Genomic DNA, 22,825 nt, shown 5'->3' with positions numbered 1-22,825 from the left:
AGATTGCTCTTAACTAACTTAGTCGTGATAAACTGATATGAGCAATTCTTCGAATAAAGTAAAGTGCCTAGCAGGGTTAGCATGAAAAAGGGCCCCCAAAGGAACTAGAGCTTATGATACATCATTCGAAAAGACTTGCCCTGGAACTACTTTTAGTAAAAAGTATGAAACTCCAAAATGTAGTTATAGTGGAGCTATAGACGGAAATGTGAATTTTGATTTTCTTTATTTCAAAACATTCTCAAAAAATATTTGGATGGTAACATCTGTGTTTTTTTTGTCCGATTTTTTGGGATTTAGGGTGAAAAAATTCAGAGAAAAATTGGGCAATGCGTACTAGCTCGGTATTTTGACCATTTCACATAATTTTTCCAGATTTTTAAAAATGGTAGAACACATCGAATTTTTTAAAACAATTTTTTGCACCTTTGTGTTATTATTTTTTAACTTTCCAGTGCTTTCCGTGATTTTTTTCAGAATTTTCGGACCCTTTGTAGGTGCAAAAAATCATTCCATAATTTTTTGAAAAATTTGATGTGTCCTACCATTTTTAAAAATCTGGAATAATTATGTGAAATGTCCATAAGAGCAATCAATGGTCAAAATACCGAGTTAGTTCTGTACCTCCAACATAATTGATTTGATTGAATTTGACAATTAAAATAAAATAATCGTCAAATTTTTCTCTGAATTTTTTCACCCTCAAATAGGAGCCCAAAAAATCGGGAAAAATCACAGATGCTACACTATAACTCCATTTTGGAGTTTCATACTTTACTAAAAGTAGTTCTAGGGCAAGACCTTTCGAATGATGTATCATAATATTTAGTTCCTTTAAAGGTACTTTTTACATGTTAACCCTGCTAGGCCCGTTTCGGTTATTGTAAAATAATGTTACAATGTACACATTCACTAAATGAATCAAATGCTTAAAGTTAATGTTAAACAACGTAAACTTAAAGAACGACTCTGCGATTTTAATGTATATGTAGGGTTTTCGCTTGAGTATAAAAATTGGTGGTCGGGTCGGGTTGGGTCGGTTTTAGCCGAAAAATTGTCGGGTCGGGTCGGGTTCGGGCCTTAAAAAGTTATCGCGTTCGGGTTTGAAAACCAGCGATTCGGGCCGGGTCCGGTCGGGTCGGGTATTGAAAAAACCTCGGCCCGCACATCTCTACTTTTAGGTGTACTTTTGGTGCAATTTGGTACATCGTATAAGCTTTGTAATAAAAATTAAAATTTTTAGAGACATGCCGTAGAACAATTTTTTGCTCAGAATAACGTCGTGAAGAATCTTGAAAATGTATGGTAAATGTCGCTATTTTCACAAGTCGACTTTGGGGAAGGATCTAGCCGAAGACTAAACAAAGTGGTTCTGAACTCCGTTTAGGTCCTAGAACTCGAATCAGAAGTCATTTTTTGGGTAACCTTCAGAAAAACACCATTCTCAATAAAGCATAATTTTTGTGCTCTTACCTTCGTAAGATCTGATTCAACCAAAATGTTATGAAAGAAAGACAGATTCTCGTTGCATCCGATCTCACTTCAATTTTGGCACCGCTACGGTCTCCATCCACACTTAAAAGACACATTTCTTTTGTGATTCTTACTGTTTTCTTTATTCATCTCCTAGTTTTTGGGTACAAAATACCATAATATCATTTGCAGTACGTTCGAAACAACTATATTTCTAGCTAATTTCACATAATTCAGCTGGTAAAAATTGTCTAAAAATTTTCGATTAATTTTTTGTTTGTATAAATTTTGCATAATTCTAGTTTCGAGCTGATTGACAAACAGTAAATGTGCGGTTGTGATAAGACATAATCGCATATTGTGGTGAAGTAGTTGAAGTGAATGCCATATTTTCGATTGCCCAACTACGCAAATCATCTGGATGAATCGACTCAGGCGGTGAATCATTTCACTTTTATTTAAATGCAGAAATAAACATTTGCAATCAAAAAATGTAAATGTGAACGAAATCCAAAGCTCTTTCTAATGGATGCTTTAGAAATGTTTACATTTTCCTCGAATTCACATGACATACACACCCAACCCCAATAGAGGAACCTTGTAGGAATATTGAACCTGTGGAAATCTTGCATTTCCATACAACAAGTAATCGTAGTGAGGCTCCAGGGCGCCGATGCTTTACAAATCCTTCTAATTTTCGAAAATTGAGTCTTCTCCGAATTTATTGTGAAAATTTTAGGAGCAATAGAATTGAAATGATTCTCATGTTAATCAGGAAGAACTTTTCAAGTTACGAATTGTGGAATGGGATGCCGCTACTAAAACGGTGTAACTTCCAGGTCATTCAACCGAAGAACCCTTGAATGGAGAAGCACCGGTTTTCCGTTTAATTATTTACTTTTCGTACCTCAGAAGCTCTGGACCACAAATTGCCACTGTCAATCATTCCCACATGGACCTTCTACATTATTGTATTATGTAGACACACAAGCTTTTTATGTAAACATCTATTTCGTGTAAATGAGGTCTGTTGATTATTATAAATGCGCAAATTTTCTTTCAATTAGTTAATCAATTAACGTTTACCTACATCATAATAAGCTACAATATGTCCATAGTTTAACTATGCTATCTATCGGTCACCGTATAACGATCGTTATAATAACAAAACAAAAAATCTCAGTCCATGACCCATACACATTATCATAATGTAAACTTTTAATCCTAAGCCTTATGCTGTACTCGAGTTACTCGGAGCACCGCTGATGGCACTGAACAATGCAATGCTGTTGCGGTGTGCGTTGATACCGGACTCATCGACCGGTAGAAACGATTCGTTCAGTAAATCGGTCAATGCACTGCACAGTTTATTGTAGTTGTCCTGTAAGGCTGAATGATATTCACGTTGATCGGACGAGATCATTCGACCATTTACTTGCAGAGCTGTGTTACAGATGCTCACAAATTCTCTGTAAAACGAGAGTGGATGGAAATGAAATTAATTTTCCATATTTGCTCTCTACCACGCAAATTATGCCATGTTTACACATACCTGAACACTTCCTTCAAATCTTCCACTTTATCACTGGGATACTGCATCGATCGCTGTGGTTCCAGAAATGCTGTTGCGTATGCTAACGGTCCAGCATTGACCTGAACCGCAACACTTCCTTGCAATCGTAGCTGCAACTTTTTAACATCAATCGGTGGAAGGACCACCTCTTCCAGCTCGGACACACGATTTTGCATTTCATCAACAGCTACTTCAATCGGTGTCAGTTCAATGAACTGCTTGTCTTTGATTGCAATACGTTGGAGAACATAGGGAAACGAGTACAGAGCTGAAATCGTGAAATGGATTTGTTCAGAAAACGAAAAGTTTTGGTCAAGTCATTCGGATGTTACTTCGTAGTATTGTTCGTCGTTTCCATTGTTCTTCAACCGATCCACGGGCTGTACCGTTTTTAGTGAATGGTGTTTCGAACATGAACGTATCAACATCATGGTTTTGCTGGTTAGTTAATGAAATTTTTTTGATTAGAGTGAATTTCCTACACAAAATTGACTTTGTTGACATTTTACCTCGAACTCATTCTGACGAGACTCCAATTCGTCCTTGCAGAAATATGGTATGACATGGGTTACTTGCAAATAAGCTTTAGATGGATCTAACGTGGACGGATTTACCTGAGAACGAGTCGTGTTAGTGTTTGATCTTTAAAAACGAAATCTTATAAGACAACTTACCGGTGACGAGTCCATAATCATTTTCACATTTTCCGCGCCAAACTTGTCGCGGTATTGTTTATGTAGTCGCTCAGAAATTTCGCTTAACGACGTAATTTTCGGTTCTTTATACACATACTCAACGCCACTGTCGCCTTCGAAGTAAAGCTGAAATATTGAGAACAAAGTTCGATAAGGTCTTCCTTCAAAATTTAGTTTCGCATCAACAAACCTGCCCATAGAATACGACTCTATAGAATCGACCAAGCAACCGTTTACCCGATCTATTGAATTCGGTCACTTTGTTGTAGGCCTGTTCCAAATGCGAATAGCATTGTGCCAAGCCGAGGTAGTCACGCCGATTCTCGAGTATCGGAATGATCAACCGATACAGTTCACCTAAACATTCCAATCGTTCGGCACGGTCCAAATACTCTGCACATTCCTTCAACTGATCGAGCAACATTTGCTCGGTGTACTGATTCGAATCCTGTGCTCCACTGTCCAATTTTAAACCTTTCTCGTCTCGCGAAATATTACTGGAAATCCGGTCAAATGACTCAGCACCCCATTTTATGAAACCACCGCCGCGTAATTTCAAATATTCTGCCATTAATGCGGCGATGTGCAAATTACAGCATGCTGCCTCCGAAATATTCCCATTCTGTTCGTGATTCCGACCCATTGTGACTAGCCAGGTGTGACGTAGTTCAGGTGTGGAGGCATATGAATTAGCCAGTGAGTATTGCAGCTCCAATAATTTCACTTGGTCCATATGATGAGCTTGCATCTGAGCGGTAGCCATTAGAACCGTTCGTACGCGTTTCGTCAGATCTTTGACTTCCAACGGGAAACCAGTTCCTCTCATTGCTTTGTCACTTGTTGCGTAGCTGAGTGAGAATGAAAATTATTAGCAGTCAATTTGAAGCAAGAAAAATTTCACATCGTTACCTGTTGATGAGAGATAGGGACTCCTGAAATCGGGCATTATTTAAGCCAATTACGTTGCCAAGCATTTGTGAAACCGAAATTATAACTTGCAAATGTACTCTGGTCAAACCCTTTCGTCCACTGAACTCGAAGTTACTTCGCATCAGAAGATACAGAACGGCACAGGATTCCTGACGAAGACTCGCCAGCCGACTATCACAGCATTTCAACAGTTCGAATACCAACTGGCCACAAAGAATTGCATTCCCTTTAAATAGGGCCGGCGAGAAGTTATTGATGAATGCTCGAAGCGATGCAAAAACGTGTTTGGACAACGTTTCCGATTGTCCCAATTGAAGGAATTTTAAATAAACTCGCAGTAGTTTTGGTAACACTATCCCATCGAGCATTTTGTCGCGAAACTGAAGTGTGTACAGACCAATGCAATCCAAAATCGTCAGTCCCATTTCAGTTGCGAAATTTGATTCTTTTAACGCTTGAAAAGATCTTGAAGCTTCTTCCAGAAGACATTGTCGATTTTGAGCGTGGGTCAATGTGCCAGTGTCGTGTAAATTATTTACAGACTCGGACGTCGGTGGCACCATTCGGGCAGGTAATGTACTCGCTTTAGTGGCTCGAGTTTTGATGTCATTACTTTTTTCATTTACGGCTATGTTCTTCTTACCAACATATCGGAAATAGATAAGACACATCTCGAGTACGGTGAAAAAGGAAACCGTTTCACTTTCGGTACAGTTCTGCCACCACATCGCCATTTGATCGGGTGATAAATGCTTGATAACAAACAGGAAACAAATCAGCATGTCTTTCGTTTCACTCGGCGAGAATTTGTCCAGCCTGGGTATGACAGACGGTTGAGTGACACTGATTGAACGATTGTGGGATGGACGTATACTGGAATCATAGTCAGGATTCCGAATGATGGTCGTATCCTGCGATTGATTTGAACTTTCCGAGTCCAAGGATGTGTGCGAATGGCCGTTGGTTAACTTTTGACCGGCAATAACAGCCAAATAACCATTGTCTTTTAAGTGTAACGATGCTCGCACGGGACTGGGGTGATCAAAGTTCAACGTTAAACGGTTGCGAATCTTTGGCGTACTGGAATTCGAAACAATTGAGTTGTGGTGACTTATGGCAGGTGTTGAATCTCGAGCAAAAACGTAGCTACTGCTGCTAGATATTCGATTTGACATTATCGATGTAGAGTCGGTGCGTTTGTTTTCTCGACCATCGGAGATTCGATTAAGATTTTCGAGCACTATTCCCAGCCAGGGAATGTATAGCATTGCGATTCGAGCTAATTGTCCCTTATTTTGATAGCGATCATCGAGATCATGTTTGGCTATAAGTTCTTTCAACGTTTGCAGCGCTAGACGTCGAATATGACTGACCTCATTCAAGGAACTTTTAACCTCTTGCATTAGTAAGGCAGTCAAGAAATGCTGCTGACAAAACTCTTCGGACAGTGTGAAGTGTTGCAAAACATCTGGTGGTCGCCGTGGGCTCAATAAAAATGGCAAATTCAGCGGGACATAGTGTTCATGTGCACAGATTTCTTGCAAAAATGAAAATTTGTACTCGTACAATGTGCGAGGGTCGCCAGTTGAGAACTGATTCATGTACAGTCTCATCAGTTTAAATACGAATCCCCTGTCCATGAAGGTCAGACACCTTTTGATGAATATCGATAGACTTTTGTTCAGCAGTTCGGTTTCCAGCGGCAAATCTTTGTGTCGGGAGAACAAATATGGAACGAGAACGAGGAACAGAGATTCAATTTTTGCGGAATAATCCTTCGGAAATCGTTCGTTTCGATGCATCCGTATCCGACCCGTTCCAATTAAATGCTGGGCCATGCTTTTGATGATAATGTCAAAGAAGGTGCTCGAGTATTTCATAAATTTGTTGATGATCAAGAAGTCGGTGTTGTTTGGATGAAGTAGAGTAGGCAAGTGTTTGCATAGTTCACCATGCACGGTGTTCATCGAATTGGGACTGCCTTGATTCTTCTGCTCAAAAGATGTCGTTTGAAAGACATACTTTACATAAGATGATAGTAGCTCCTTGCGGTATGCCTCCTCGGATATCGTGTGAATCAAATTGATGATCAAACGAATAACATTTAGTCCAATCTCGTCACTTGTCGTGTTAACAAGCAACGTAAAGAGTTGGTTCAAGATGGTTGGCAAAAATGTTATGACGGCTGACAAATGAATCGCATGTGCTGCCTTAAGAATTTTGCATGTTTCCGTTTCGGCAGGAATGGCAGATGTTTTTGGCTGCTGTAGTATCCGTTCTGTGTGCGAAAACAAATTGTGCAGATGCTGATCGGTTGTCAGAACAGTTGAATTCAGTTTAAATGTAACGGAAAACAGCGGTTTTTGATTATCGATCCATTGAATGTCCGGTCCAGCGTTCTGCTAAGAAATTTAAGTGTGTAGCGTCCGAAAGGAATTTATGAAAAATTACGAGTCAGTTAGTTAGGCTGATGGTTTAGTGGGTTCGTTATGAATATCTTTGTCGAAATGAGATGAATGACTGATATGTGACGCGAAAATTGAACTTACCCCTTTTCCCAACCCCAACGGTTGAATGGCTAGATATCCAGGTGGCAACGTGGCAGCAACAGGTATACATTGCTCGTCAATGTTAATTTTTCCTTTCGCCAACAACGGCAACCAACTGTAGCCGACTGGATTTTCGAATGACGCACCCGTATCGCGTTTCTTTGACATATCACACGAAACATGTACAAATGAGAACAAAATGTGATGTTGGGTGGTAATGTTCAGGGGAAGCCGCAGTTTGATCTCGTCGTAAAATGTAGGATTTGTGTTATGATGAACGACAGGACAAGAAATCTTTGGCACAAAAGTTGGATGTCCTGGACGTCCATAGATACACTGGGTGGATGGGCACATTCAACGTTATTATCAGCGTGAGGGTAGGATTTGAAAGCTCAAAACTCACCGATAAGGGCTTTGCGCCTTCAGAATCATTGTCCCGAAGTTCTACTATCACTGCAATATTCCTGGCACGTGAAAATAACTTTTGACTATCAAAGTTTAGCGTTAGAGGATAAATGAACAGATGATTGATGAACGTTGTAAATGGATGAACATCTCGTTCCGTCGTTCCAACGAATTCCGTTAATTCAAGCGACGGTTCATTAGTTGGAGGATTCGGGAACGGTTTCAGCTGCGACAAGGTTGTTGTCAGTGAATCTGAAATTTATCGAGAAATTTTCATCTCGGCACAATGACAATCACAAAATCTTCTGTTTACTGTTTGGTAACTCTGTCAACGGCTCAATGGTTATTTTTAACGATCCCGGTATCACAGTCAATTTACTGAACTTGTCTGGTTTCCTATACTCTGCTAACAATTTCAGAAGTTCTTCATCTTTGAGCTTATTGCTCTCTTGACGATATATGGCTGGAAATTCAATGGCTGTGTCCAATTCACTGCTGTATAAACGGAATAATGGTTTGGCAGCCCATGCAAATGGCATTCTGAAGTGGCCGATTTTCTGATGAAAAGCCCTCACATTTTTGTGCAATTTCAGCGCAAGTTTCGGATCTTTGTGCGATTTCAGATACGGTTCGGTTGTGTTGTTTATGCCACCTTGAAGAATTTTATCAATTTTAACGACGAGGAAGATGTCGGGATGTGGTGCCGTTATGCTTAAGATGGCCTGTTTTGGATATTTTAGCCAGTCTTTTGGCAAATTGAGGAGATCGTTAACGTCATCGTTCAGATAGGACGAACCATTTGTAAGTGGAAGAGATTTCGATGCACAGCCAAATGGAAACATTTCACGAATTTGCTCGGTGTTTATGTCGAAATAGAAATTTTCAGTCAATTTACGGCCCGCTTTCGAATCATACAACGCTAAACTTGTTATGTACGGCTCGATCTGGAGATCACTTTCGTTTTCCGCATCGTTAGGTGTCTGCAGTCGAAATCTAAGGTTTTCGCATTTTAGCAGAAAGCGTTGGCCAAACTGTTCACTAAAATTGCAGGGAAAAAGTCTTAAGAATTGTGACCGAGCAAGTCTAGCACTAATTACTCACCGATATGGATCAATATTCTCGACATTTGTGATTTTATTGGGGATTTGGTATCCAGCAAATAACCTCTTTCGCTGTTCTCGTCTGGACTGTGCTATTGATACATCTGTTTCACGTCCATATCTACAAAAATGTGAGAGTTTCACAATCAAACGATACAACAGATAAGATTCGACATGAATACAAACTTCATTAACTGTGGATTCATACTCTGATCTAAGCCCTTTAGAGTGCCAAACATTGTAGTACTTGGGCTCGGTGGGGGTGCTTTTGAAACAAGAAAGAAATTGGTTGAAAATTCAAATTCAAATTAGACATACAAATTCCGCGACCAGACCTCTTTCCAAGGATGCGGCACGTTTCTCTTCTTGCAACTTGTTCTGTTGCAAGACCGAATGCAATTTGTTTAGCCAATCTTGTAGTTCTGTATCATTCTCAGCGGCCAATGTGAACGATTTATGTCCTTCGCACATGTGCAATTCGAAACAGTATTTCGCCCGCTTCGGATTCTGCACCACCTCGGTACAAAAATCCATTACGATTGTTGCCTTCGCTTCGCCTTGCTTTTCATCTTTGTGCAGTTCGAGAATGTATGTCCCATCAACTTCTTGTCGCAAGTAGCAATACCTGATAATAATTGTGCGTCAGTGTTACAGTGAGCAACTCAGTTTTAAACATTGCATCAAGATCAAATTAGTCTAACAACATTTTCTTCCACATTAATTTAGAACATCCCAGGACTTGTCTAGGAATTAGGGAAAAAAAATCCTTGTCGTTACCTTCGCTTGAATGATTTGGATCCTATGTGGGCAAACATTCGTTCAGAGCTAGCATCGGGTCCTTTGAGCAGAAAACCTTGCTTCGTAATTGTATCCGCTTGTGATCTAGTCATATACTCGTCAATCCGATCTGGATCAGCATCAATTTCATAGACTTCTTCCTGAAATTCGTCGGCTGGAGATATTCTGTGAAACGGTGCGATCGTTAGCCATAATTCTATATCATAAACGTTAAAGAGACACAAAGGCAAAAAAGAAATTTATAAGCACGAAGCTCCCCGCCACTGCAAGAGCGATCTTATAATGAAATTGTTTCGTCCACTAATTCATCTTAATAGTATCTAATTACTGTAACTTGATCATCATTTACATTATGCATCACGATGACGAACGAATAAATCACTATTGTGGAGAGACAAAGAAAGATCTAATCCAATTTACCTTGGTAATTCATGACACGATCCGCTGTATGCATTATACTTGTAATGTACTAAACTATTGTTTCGATTGTACGTATGGAGAGCTTGTCTGGTCAATAGAAGTCCGTGATGAGTTTGATGATTGTTGTTCAATTGTATTTGTGTCGCGTCTTCTGCTGGTGTTGTTGGTACTGATTCTGTGATGCCATTCGAAAATGATGGTATGTTATTGGTGACAGTGCGAAATTTGCGGGGTAGAATAACTTGCTGGAAATATTTTATAAAATTGCAGTGTGGTTATTTATGTGGAAAACGGTTCAACTGAATGAATTGATACGAAAAAAGTAGTTGTTACGATATGCAATACGATCTTAGCGAGGATCTTAGTGAGTTTGCGAGTACTTTTATTGGCTGCAAATATGCATGAAATAAACAATTTGCATGTTAAGAATCGAATTTGATTGGAAGAAATTCGTCTAGACGAAGTTTATGTTTCTTCTAAAATTCTGATGTAGAGCTCTAGAATATCTGATTGAAGCTAGAATCACGAACAGCCACAAAACAATGAATATCAGGATCCTAACGTGAAGAAACGATTTAAAGAGCCTCCATTTAGCTCTAATCACTTTTTGATTCATTGTTTATCGCAGTAAATATCGAGTGATACATCGAACGAATTTTATTTTAAGTCGTAGATCGTACTGCATGCATATACAACTTACAATATGTTAAATGTAATATGACTGTATTCGTATATACATAAGTCGAGCAATAAATTACAAATTCTTTTCAATATTTTTCTTTCATTTTACGTATCAGCGCAAAAACACTATTTGCGAATTCAACAGAGCAAAAATGAAAAAACTTGAACATCATTGTATATAGAATGGTCAAAATGATAGATAAATATTTATAAAAAATATGAATTTCATACTCACCGACACATCGTCTGTAGGATATAATGATAACAGTAGCTCTCTTTGCGGGTCATTCTGTATCAATACTTTATTTTTCAGAATAAAATTCTCAAAATCGATTGGCTCCACGACCAGCGGCTTGTTCTATAAATAAAAGTAGGAAAAAAATGATTGATCATTTTGCTGATCAAGAGAATTGTTGATTTGTTAAAGCTTAAGATGATTAAATCATGCCATCATTCATTACACATCATATGGATTATTATTAATTTTATGCGATATTCAACTGCTACACATATATGGTAGCGGGTCGGGAACTCTGAATTACGGTTTAAAAGAAAATACGACGGACAACTGTGAATCCTATATCGTTGTACTGCAGGTTGGAAAAGCAATTTTCGACTTTAAAAATGTACATCACACAGGTGCATGAAAACATAAAATTCTCTTCCATAACCAGCAGAATTCTTATTATTCAAAACAAACAACACTTCCGCAGAGTGTAGTGTAGATGTAGAGAATGAGTATCAAAACAAAAGGAATTCACAGATACGAAAATGTGTACATGTACAGTCCTGCTCTGACTCCGGGGATGAGTGTGGGATATTGGGCTAAATAAGTTGTTTTCTGGTCCGGAAGGCTTAAATATTGGACCTTTAACTTTTTTTTAGAATTTTTACAGGAAGTATATATCCTGAAGGTGTCCCCATTACTAGCTATCACCATATCTACGATATCATGTATAACGTAAGAATGGTTATGGTGTTTCTAGGATACTATAGAACAATAGGCAACCTAAGCAATTTTCTTTTCAGCTACACAAGAATCTGCGGCTGTAGAGTTAGTGAAATTTGTTTGCATTTTATGTGACTAAAGTTCAATGAGAGCAGATTCTGAAATTTTATCACCGTGCCAATGTTGTAATCTACGTTTGAATTACACTTTTGTTGTAACCAAATCACATTACTCGCATGAATGATACCAAAATATTTGTTCAGAATATATTCTCAAGGTTATACAGAACACAAGTGGTCAATGTAACAAAAAAAAATCAACCAAATATCTAAAACAGTTTCAGGCCAAGCATGAACACGCTGTTTTACATTAAATGAAATAGGTAGCTCTAAATTAGACATATAGGTACGCTGAGTGTAAATACATACAGTTTGGGAAATAGGAAAAATAAAAAAGAATAATGCGAATGATAAACAAAATTACGCAACCGAAACCGGCCGCTTTTATGTTTTCGAATTGACACAGAATTATTTTGTAAAACAATATTCTTTTTAGCATGTCAAAAGCGTAATATTAATTGAGAGATGTATAGATGTAGATTAGCAGGTTATCAATGTGAAGTGCGGTATACAAAATATATGAAAGCATGGCAAATTTGAAGCGAAACTTGTTTTTCGAATAGGTATAAAATGTGTATTGATCAATCGTGTGAAACATTTAATTAATTTGTAATGAACATTAAAATTTTGAAAAGAATAACGAAAAAATTATGGAAATTTTCGCAAGAGAAATTAGAGCTTCTTCGAACGACATCAATAACACTGTATTTTACACAGTCAAATATATAAGTGGTGAGGTCATGGTTAATGGTTACAACATGCGAATACAACATGATAAATTACATTCAATGCTTGTAATACTTTTTTTCAGCCTAGAGACTTTTCGACTGTCGACGCATTAACGCAAGTAACGAGTTTTGACTTTGCATTTTACATTTTATATTAACTGTTCATCCGTTGTGATTCCAGCCTTTTTGTAAAGCTAGTTGCTAGCTCACAAAATAATTTTTTTTCGATTAAATCATTTTTATAAGAAATTTCCTCCATTAGTCGAGACTGCAATTGGTTGAAGTGGATTTACTGTCATTCTGCAAAAAAATTGCAAATGCTGCACGGTGAGCTTCAAAAAAATTTTATTCGACCTCTCGTGGACATCATGAAATGTTTCTTGTGGTTTCTGTAGAGGCCGGCACCACGAGTAAGAATAACATAAAAAGAAAATATTTCGATGAGAAAACTTTTAATTCGATCGATTTTTCGTTTTGTTGGGACCTACGGGAAGCTTCGAAGACTGTTTGGACCCTACTGGTGACTTGTTTGATCACAAAAATATAGTTGCTGTTTAGCCTGATGTCTAAGCTTTACAACGATACTAATCATGATATGCATGACTGCCAACAAACATCTTTTATGAAGTGAAGTCATTCTACTAGGTCGCTGTGAATTTTAGCTGCTGTATCATTTGTATTTTCTCTAAAAAAAAGTATTTTTAAGTAATTTACATAACTTAAGGGTCGAAGGATGAGCTTGGAGTTCATTCTGATAAAATCTTTGTTGTTAGACCTGAACGACCATCCAATTTTCTTCGTATAATGTCTCATTTTTAGTAGAAACAACTAAAATGTTGCAGAATTAGCTTAGAATGGACTACTGATTTCATAACTTACGAAACAAAAGAAAATATAACCAAGATTTGTTAATTTTTGACTCGAGATAATGCAATTTGCTCATGATTGCGATTTATAAACCTATTTCGAGTCAAACATCTTCTTTCGACCTTTATTAAGTAAATTAGCTAAAAAATACTTTTTGAGAGAAAATAGAAATAATCCACGTATGATACAGCAGTTGCAACTTGCAATTCACATCGACCTAGTAGAATGACTTCGCTTCATAAAAGATGTTTGTTGGCAGTCATGCATATCATGATTAGTATCGTTGTAAAGCTTAGAGATCAGGCTAAACAGCAACTATATTTTTGTGATCAAACAAGTCACCAGTAGGGTCCAAACAGTCTTCGAAGCTTCCCGTAGGTCCCAAAAAAACGAAAAATCGATCTAATTAAAAGTTTTCTCATCGAAATATTTTCTTTTTATGTTATTCTTACTCGTGGTGCCGCCCTCTACAGAAACCACAAGAAACATTTCATGATGTCCACGAGAGGTCGAATATAATTTTTTTGAAGCTCACCGTGGCTGAAACTAATACTCATTCAGATTTTCAAAAATTGTTGCAAATTTAAAGCCCTCACTCATAATATACTTTGTGATCAAAGATCTTAGAGAGATCTCTTCCGTGATCCGTGAGTAAATACTTGATTGAATTACAACTCTAGTCTGGTGCGAGCTGTCCTTTCGCTCATATTGAATGTAAAAAGCGATTTTATGGTTGATTATCGTAGGTGGATCGGCCACGAACTCGAATCGCAATGTTGCCAAGCTGGAATCAACCTGGTTTGGGCCAGGGAGCCGCCCACAGCTAAAACTTCTTTCGGCTCTATAAAATTGAATTTTGACCCGAACTGAGTGGGAAAAAAATCTTGTGTTCCTTGAACCATTCTGCATACGAGAAAAATATAAGTGCTTGAAAAAGTATGCAGGTAGCGCTGTAATTCAAGATGGCGCCCATCAATACAAAAAAATGTGTAAATCTGGAAAATCCGGTAAATGCTTTTTTAAAGTAATTAATGTTTTTTATTTTTAACATAAAATTGACACCATTCGGAATAATTTCGCCCATGGAACCATGTCAAAAATATTTCATTTTATATTTTTAAATAAATTTTCAAAAATCAAAATTTCAAAGATCGAAAAGAAGTGTTAGGCAACGTCGGCCCCCTAGACCCAACCAGGAAGATCCCAGCCTGGCAACATCGCGATTTGAGTTACTGGTCGATCCATCTACAATAATCAACCATAAAATCGCTTTTTACATTCAATATGAGCGAAACGGCTTTTTTGGACAACTCGCACTTGACTACTCGTTGGAGAATCTTAAAGATTAAATTTGTTTTGATATCTATCCGAGATGGAAAGTCTTCGAGACGAAACGTAAATATTTATTGTTTCCCGGAAGTGCAACACTTGAAAGCAATTCTTTTCTCTTCAAAAATCAAAAATATCTCACGTCAATTATTTCACAAAAAAAAACCATGTGCTGACAATGTGGTAATAACGAACATGAGATTAGTTATTCGCATCATTTTCCAATTATGTGTGGCTAACATCAGTTCGCACACATTGCTGAAACATTTCAATAAAATGGTTAAGAGACCAATTTTTAACACATAAGTTAATTTTCAACTACACTAAATGAAAAGCTTGAGGTACGGACAGACAAACATATTTGATGGAAATAGGAAAATCATTGAAAGATGCGTAGCAAACATGCTAATAAAAAGATGTTCGTTGATTAAGTAAATTATTGAAAGTATATTAACATCAGTGAACGAATGTTTATTTGAGTAAATTATGAGCATGTGTTTCAATTGATTTTCGTTTGAGTGGATCGCTTAAAAGATCCTTCGTTTTAATAATGATTGAAAGTAATTGTAAAGTGATATAAATGTTTCAATGTTTCCTTTTTTTTTTTTTATTTGTGGAATATAATCAACGACGAACATATCGTCGAGTCGTTAAAATTCCAGTACGTTTAACAGACACATCAAATAAAATCAATGCAACGCAAAATTTCAAAGATGTCTGGGAATGAACAGAGGTTTTGTATCGATATCTAATTTTATTTTCTCATACCGTCAAGGACACGAAATAAGTAGCGAGAGACAGCCAAATGTGCATCAATTGAATATGTAAATGGCATTTTTTTTATTTCATCCAAAAGTTTATTAAAATTAATGATCACAGCTCGTTCAAATGTGTTTACTACCAAACTCTAGCGATGTGTGTTTTCGGAACAGAAATTGAAAACATCTGAGAGTGTGCTATTAAAAATTATTGTGTTAATAATAACACTACAAAAACATGTTCGCGTTCGTTCGTAAAACTACAAATGGCGATATATCTAAATTCGACTAATATTTAGTCTATAAGTAAATGTTTTGAAAGAGAGATGACTAAATGCCGTACGCATGGATTACAAAATTAATAACGGGCCATTTCACGTTTCAGTTTTAATTCCTTGTTTATTTTGAAAACGTTTTTTTTTTCGTTGTTCTGAAGAGTTTAGATGGAAAAAGCCATTATTTGTTTCCATCTTAAATTAGGTTAGATTTTCAAAATAAACTCAAAATTAATTTAAGATTTCCGATTGCATTTCACCTATATACAATAACTACGTACTTAAGATTTTGAAGCGATGATGTCGGAAAATTGAAACTGTAAAAATGTTAGAACAGTAAAAGAAACGTCTGGCTACGGATGAAAATAGAAGCCATTTTCGTCGATTATCTAATATTTATTTAAAGTCTCATTTCATATGTGAACGTGAACAGTGGTCGTTATTGAAGTGTGATTCGGCCCATATGGTAAAATTTCTATAAATTTTTTTGAGTACACATTAGTCCGCCGAAAGAACTCAGTAGCAAAGCAACATGCAGATTCATACTTCTCTATTGGTTTTAAACTGCTAAAACATGGGTAGAATTGAGACAGTGTCAACGATTAAAGGCACAAAACCTTAACAATATGATCTTCAATTCAATGGTTGTAATCTTCAATGATTTTAGTCACTATTAAGACAAATCAACAGTCGCATTGATGACAATACTTTCCGCATTTCGCATAGTTATTCTAAGGTCGACACGCGATAAATAAAATTTTATGCAGAGTTCTCCAGTCATCCGATATAACTTGAAAACTCGAACCGCCGATTTTTAGAGACAATGGAAGGAATGGCGCACGGTCGGGTTGAACAAAACTTAAATAGAGTCGCGACACCTCTGATTTTTTTTTCATGTTCTGGTTGAGGCACTCGAGTACTGCACGAAAATGTATTCAGTTTCCGGATCTGTCCGGTCGTTTCAGAGAACCGGCACACGTGGCCGAGAGGGACCGACGAGTCAATGTAAATACAGATTGTTATAGCATATCCGTTGCTATAACAATCTGTATTCAGATCAGAGGGACGAATTGTAAGTTAATTCGTGTCAAAATTGCTTCTCTCAACAACCTGGCCACGGAGCAACAGCCACCTAAAGTCGAAATTTCGACATTTTTGAATGATGATATGTCTAAGACGAAAAATGTTTCAAACTCTTTGAATATTGGTAGAGGATTCCATGCTCTATTAAACGTCGAGAATGTATTTTACAAAATTTGTCTGAATTGTTCAATATTTAAAAAAAAAATATTTTCACCATCATCGACGAAACTTCAAATCATCTGTAATACACAGGTAGACCCTTCTTGTATCAAAACAATAATGCCTGATCAGCCTGCAGTCTCAGCTTTACAACGATACCAAACTTGCCATACCAGCCTCACAACAAGTATCCGTTACGACATTTTATTTGCAGCAAGGTCACTCTACGACGAAATTTTCAATATATCATCTATCTTCAAGTGCCCGTTCCTTTAGGATGACTGGAATTGTTATCCATTCTTCATAAATAAGTGGTTTGAGTTATTTGGAGCATTTCTTACAATGATTACGTGCATCTGGAGTCGGTTAAAGCTGATTTTCACATATTTTTGTGGTAAATTTCTTCTTATGGCTAGCGAAAAATGTCATTCAAAAATGTTGAAATTTCGACTTTAGCTGGCTGTTGCTCCGTGGCCAGGTTGTTGAGAGAAGCAATTTTGACACGAATTAACTTACAATTAGTCCCTATATAGTTCCTATATCAATCTGTATTTAAATTGACTGGTGGGTCCCGCACGGCCACGTAGGCCGGTTCTCCGAACGCGACTCTATTTACTCTATCTCGTAGGCCGGTCGCGACTCTATTTAAGTTTTGTTCAACCCCACCGTGAGCGTCCCACTAATACCACGGACTACACTCATCAAAAACTAGCAGTTTAGCTCGACGTGGAGCAACTGAAAAACGAAATGATTTTATAAAACAATTGCTGCAGACAACAATACCTTTCGGTTTTTCCGAAGCAATGAATTTCATTGATATAATGGGAAAAATTCTCAACCTGACCACAGGAGAGTAACGATCGAAATATTATTTGAAGCACCGGGTAAGTTTAGCTATACAAAGAGTTAATGAAGCCTCTATGCGCATTGCGGATCATATTCGTGGAAAAAAATATTTTATGCAGAAATAAATTTAACTTTAAATGGTTTTAAAATAAAATTTGAAAAGAACGATGGGTGCAGTTGATAGGCGTACACTTGCGTACGATCAGGAAAAATCTTTAATTAAGTATGATATTGCAAAATATCACGGTATTCTAGTTAGAAGAAAGAAATTCAATATGAGTCTGAGTACGCTGTACCACAACCACATTATCAGTTTCTTCTTTTTTTTTATTAAATTAAAGACTGGAGAGTCGTTCGTCTCTGCCAACTCAGACATTTTTTTTGCTTTGTTTTATTAATCGGTTTATTAAACCAACAAGAATGGAAAAAGAAGATCGGCCAGGTTGGAATTTCTAATTATTTTATTTCATTCCAACACTGAGACACATTTCTGCGAAGAAAAACAACAACAATATCGTCAGCTATTCAAAAAAAAATACCACATACGTGTATCAAATATCTATCAACACTTAATTTACGAATATCATCTGAAAGAATTTAATGTTATGTTAATTGTGTGAGTATAGCTATAACAAAAATTCATAACTTATAAAGAAAGTGTACCAGTAAGATCGTTTTTTCTCTATGAATAAACAATCAAAGATTGCTTGCGGATCGAATTACTGAACTAAATTGTTTCTGCGACGAGATGTACCAGATAATGTCTTGTGAACGTGTTTAAAATAAACGATGCCATTTTTATCTATGCCCATCGGTAATACCCTCACATGATCAAAAGGATCACAAATTGGCACAGTATAAAAACGTAAGAGAGTATAGCACCATTGGATAGTATCCGATGGATACGATACGACATAATCTGGATCGACTACTTACTGTTCTAAAGACTGTGCTTTTCAACTATCACACGTTTTGTGCCGGTGGGTACTGATTGATAACGAACTACTTGCCAATTTAATAAATCAATTTTCCACTCAATTGTAAAAAATTGCGTGTAGGATTCGGTATCGACTGAATAATAAGTAGCTACCGGATTTAGAAACCATAAATTTTCAATAAATTCTCCATATTCGATTCGTAAATGGGAAAAATCTCTTTCAGAAGCACAATTTAACGATACATTCAATTCTATTGTAATGCATACCTAACCAGAAATATCAGTAAAATTGCACGTACATATATCTTTATGCATAACATAACTAATTCCACTAATTCCGGAACAGATTCTCACGATGCAAAAAAAAATTGTACATAATGCCGGGACAATTAACATATTGTTATACAAATGAAAAATAAAACCGAGGACAATCACTGCAATGTGTTGCAAAATGAACTACAGACTATGCTATCAGTATTATGTGTTGTCGTTGTGTTATGTTTCATTTTGCCATTTTCAACTAGACTGGAACATTGATTTTTGAGGTCGTGACTCATCGTTATTTAGTGATGAAAGGGTATTTACCTGAATGAATTGAGCGGTAGGCAGGAGATGTGGATTTGTTTTTGTGCTTTTGTGAAGCGGTTGAGAGCTGAGTAGAATACGTTGCATAAAAACAATTGTACTTACAAATCGAATCATTACACATAGAAGGAACAAAAACGTTTCAGAAATGCTACGTGTTTCGGGGTTGTTTTATTCAAATGTATGTAGGACAGGTCTCAGCATTAGGATTTATTTAATTCGAATAAACCCAGACCTCTGTTAGAGCATTGCATTCGTGGTGACCAAACTCGCCTCTTCTAATAATTTATTGCTAATGATGCAACTTATATCGACATACTGAATCTGTTACTTCTTCTGTTTCAAATATCAGTCGGTGTTTAAAATCTTTTACTTCAACTGATCCCAGTTTATTGCTTATTTTTGTTATCTTTGCCGATAACAGAGATGACTGAAAGGGATTCTTTCCGTTCTTATCTCGATCTGTTGTAGCGTGTAGAATTATTTGAAATGTATTTTAGCCATTCGACAAAATTGGAAAGCTTGTTGCAAGACAATCCTTCGTTTCCAACTTTGACGAACATATTTAACATTCCATTTTCAATTTACTTACGAACTACGTGATGCTCAAACGAAATATTTAACTAAAAATGCTCATTGTGTTGAGTAAATAGTAAAAAAATTACGATAAGAGAAAACACAAAACTGATTTGTCAACATCATCGATCAGGTACATGATCACACAACATGGTGAATATAACTACAACATCATCTAGTGGGTTTGGAATGTAAGATTTATTTGAATGTACAGAAGAAGCATCGATTATGTACATACGTACTTCGTTGACATGTGAAAATGAAAAAGGTGTACAGAGGTTACAACTGTTTGGAAATAAAACGAAAAATAACAAAATGTAAACAAATTCTGTGCTTTGTTCCTCATTAATGAAGGACACTTTATAACACTCTCATTTTCTATCACCTGATTGTTACATTTGCCGGTCTAAAGTTTGGACGAAACGTTTATTCATGACGAAATTTAACCTTTTTGAACCGACAAGCGCATAATCGCTCTTCTTTGTCATCGTTGTCAATAACAGGGGGCTTGCCAGTTCTGAAAGGTGAACAAACATTCCACAGTGAACTCATTTGATTCTCAAGTTTTTTTTTTCGATTTCGCACTAGGAAAACTACGAACCTTCTGTACTTGAGTCTAAACAAAGATCTCATTAGGACAAGTAATGAAAGTTTTGGTTTGTAGTACGTGAAAATATTGATTGGAGTGACATCGCTGACATCATCAATAAAACACACTTGAACAGACTTTAAATTTTGGATTGGAATCTGGGCTATTTTCCCACACATGTTTGCCTTTTTTTCCATTCACAAAACGAACAACTAAAATTTAAATATTGTCACCGAATTCTAAATTCTCGCCTACACCTGTAGTAAACAAAAATTAAAAGATACACCAATGACAATGAGACTCTCAATTCTGCTCATTATTTTGATTTTTTTATTATAAAAAACAAGGGCTGCATCGCTCAATAAAGATTTCGGACTTTGTTGTGAGCCCTTTCCATAATTCATCATACCTCCCTTATCTTTCTCAGATGGTGAGCATAGCATAAAGACAAAATTATAGAATCTCGTACTTGCTATAAAGGACCATGTTAGATGTATAGATCATTATTTACTTTTGTTGTTGTTGTCGACAACAGATGAAGAACTAAGCAAATGAATTCGATCTTGTGACTTATCAGTAGCAGTCGACCTTGTAGTTTCGATTGTAAATAAAATTCCTAGAAAAATATCTTACTAAACGTCAACTGTTAAATGTCTGGTAGTCTGTATGTATTGTACATATATTGAAAGACTGTACTGCGGCTACCGCTTGTTGAATAAACGCAGAAAACACTCTATGTGTCTGTAGAATCCTCTAATCAAATGAAATTGGTATGGCAAATAGAAACAAACTAAACATTTTGTGTAGCAAATGTAAGTATGTACAAGAGGACCACTTTTTACCGAAATGCCGAGATAATAGAGTGAAGCATAAAGAAACAAACCCGCAGCGAAATATTACGTCACTTCTTTTTGCGAAATCGAAATGTTTTTATATAAATAAACAACACACAACGAAGATAAAAATAGTTGAAAAAAAAAACAAGGTGGAGTACGACCAGTATGGCATACGAACCTCTATAACTTTTATATTGCTTTGACAATGACTGATAAAAAAAGTGGAAATGAAATCGCTCTAATCCGAGATTAGCTGCTGATTGTTTGTTAATGAGACAATAATTGGCTTTAGATTAGATTGTAAAATTGCAATTTGATTTTCTATTATGGTGCTCTAATCATACTTCAACAATAAACATTAATGAACTTATAAAAAAAAAGAGTAAACACAAAATCGGTAGGCGATAGTATACTAGGATATACGAATGAAAGCTAGCCAGTGATTTGATGGTCCCACCCTGGATTATCTACACCGATCCATTATGTCCTTTTCAGACATTAATTTAATAAAAATTTATAGACACTTACAAGAACACTGCTAGCTCGTATAGTTTGACTCACACAATCTCTCAATTTCTGATTGGATACTTTGCTGATGCCCCTTGTAAATTTTCGTTCCGTCATATTTTGGCCGTTCTATAGCTGAGTGTTGTAATCCTTTCAGTTTCACACAATTAGCATATTCATTGTATTATTCGTATACACAAAATATTTGATTTTTTCCATTAAGAGAAGTACACATTTTTCATAATAATATCACTTTTTACCGACCGTCACTACTCATTTTATGTATCGTGTCTACCGCACTCTTCGAAAGACTGAAGTCAGTTGAACGTTTCTCGGTATAGTGGAGAGAGGAATGTCTTGTTTTGACATATTCGAAAAAGCGATGTAATTTTGCTCTTTCGCGTATAGTAGATTATCACTTTGGTGTTGCAAGATGACGTGAATGTGATGCATGTGATGTCAAATTTAAATTATACTGATCATCGATGACGTTGAACGAAATTTAAAAATAATTTTATTTTTTTATTTTGAATAGATGTGCACCTAATTCTGCCAAAATGTAATTAAAAGTGCCAAGCATGATTTTAATAATCATAATGGTAAACATACTTAGCATTGTAAGTCGGTGTTGTTGTTGTTGTTGTTGTGGTTTTAATGTCTTTCGACATTATTTTCTTTAATCGTTTTTTTCTCTGTGGCAATTAGAATTTCAATAATCTTCTGTTGCACTTTTAAGCACAACTTGTATATAAATGTGTTATCAAGTGCACGCTAGTGTTTACGTTTTCAAGTGCTAAACTATGTTGTTGAACTTCTTCACATCCGAAAAAAATGGATAACTTTTTACGTGTGGTCGGTATGGGTATGATGGACAATGTGGAGAGTAAGTATGACATATCCCAAAGATCATTAAAGCGATTCGATTCCTTTGGAACATAGTTCATTGATTTACATAAATAAAAAGTTGTTCTGGTGTGAGAGTTTCTAAAGAAACGTTCTTCTTTTTCGAATGTGATCTACATTTTGTGTTTGTCATATAGAAAATGGTTCTTTGATTG

At 36.4% G+C, this 22,825-nt stretch overlaps 1 protein-coding gene across 3 annotated transcripts; it reads right to left on the bottom strand.

The window, feature by feature from the left end:
• Positions 1-1,588: 1,588 nt before the first annotated feature.
• LOC119076358 (dedicator of cytokinesis protein 9-like) lies at positions 1,589-22,086 on the bottom strand. Of its 3 annotated transcripts, none has more exons than XM_037183055.1 (17): positions 21,789-22,086; positions 10,860-10,982; positions 9,944-10,188; positions 9,503-9,688; positions 9,061-9,350; positions 8,912-8,990; positions 8,727-8,846; positions 7,939-8,663; positions 7,624-7,877; positions 7,221-7,556; positions 4,651-7,073; positions 3,932-4,589; positions 3,721-3,867; positions 3,556-3,660; positions 3,379-3,484; positions 3,026-3,314; positions 1,589-2,942 (listed from the first exon to the last, which is right to left on the bottom strand). In XM_037183055.1, exons 1-17 carry the CDS (start codon positions 21,882-21,884, stop codon positions 2,705-2,707), a joined length of 6,420 nt encoding a protein of 2,139 aa, XP_037038950.1. In that variant the 5' UTR covers positions 21,885-22,086; the 3' UTR covers positions 1,589-2,704. The 3 variants fall into 3 exon arrangements, with proteins under 3 accessions (XP_037038950.1, XP_037038951.1, XP_037038952.1); XM_037183056.1 differs by having other exon boundaries at positions 4,651-7,070; XM_037183057.1 differs by having other exon boundaries at positions 21,822-22,086.
• Positions 22,087-22,825: the final 739 nt, after the last annotated feature.

The sequence above is a fragment of the Bradysia coprophila genome, unplaced genomic scaffold (genome assembly GCF_014529535.1).
Source record: "Bradysia coprophila strain Holo2 unplaced genomic scaffold, BU_Bcop_v1 contig_232, whole genome shotgun sequence".
Lineage (NCBI taxonomy): Eukaryota > Metazoa > Arthropoda > Insecta > Diptera > Sciaridae > Bradysia > Bradysia coprophila.
Note: the sequence above shows the minus strand (reverse complement) of the source record. Positions and strands in the feature narration are given on the sequence as shown.

Coding starts and splice junctions, on each gene's coding strand:
- LOC119076358 (XM_037183055.1), bottom strand. CDS start 21,884: ATGACGGAACGAAAATTTACAAGGGGCATCAGCAAAGTATCCAATCAG. Junction 8,847..8,911: donor ATGAATCCACAGTTAATGAA/GTTTGTATTCAT, acceptor ACATTTTTGTAG/ATATGGACGTGAAACAGATG. Junction 3,868..3,931: donor GAGTCGTATTCTATGGGCAG/GTTTGTTGATGC, acceptor TCAATATTTCAG/CTTTACTTCGAAGGCGACAG.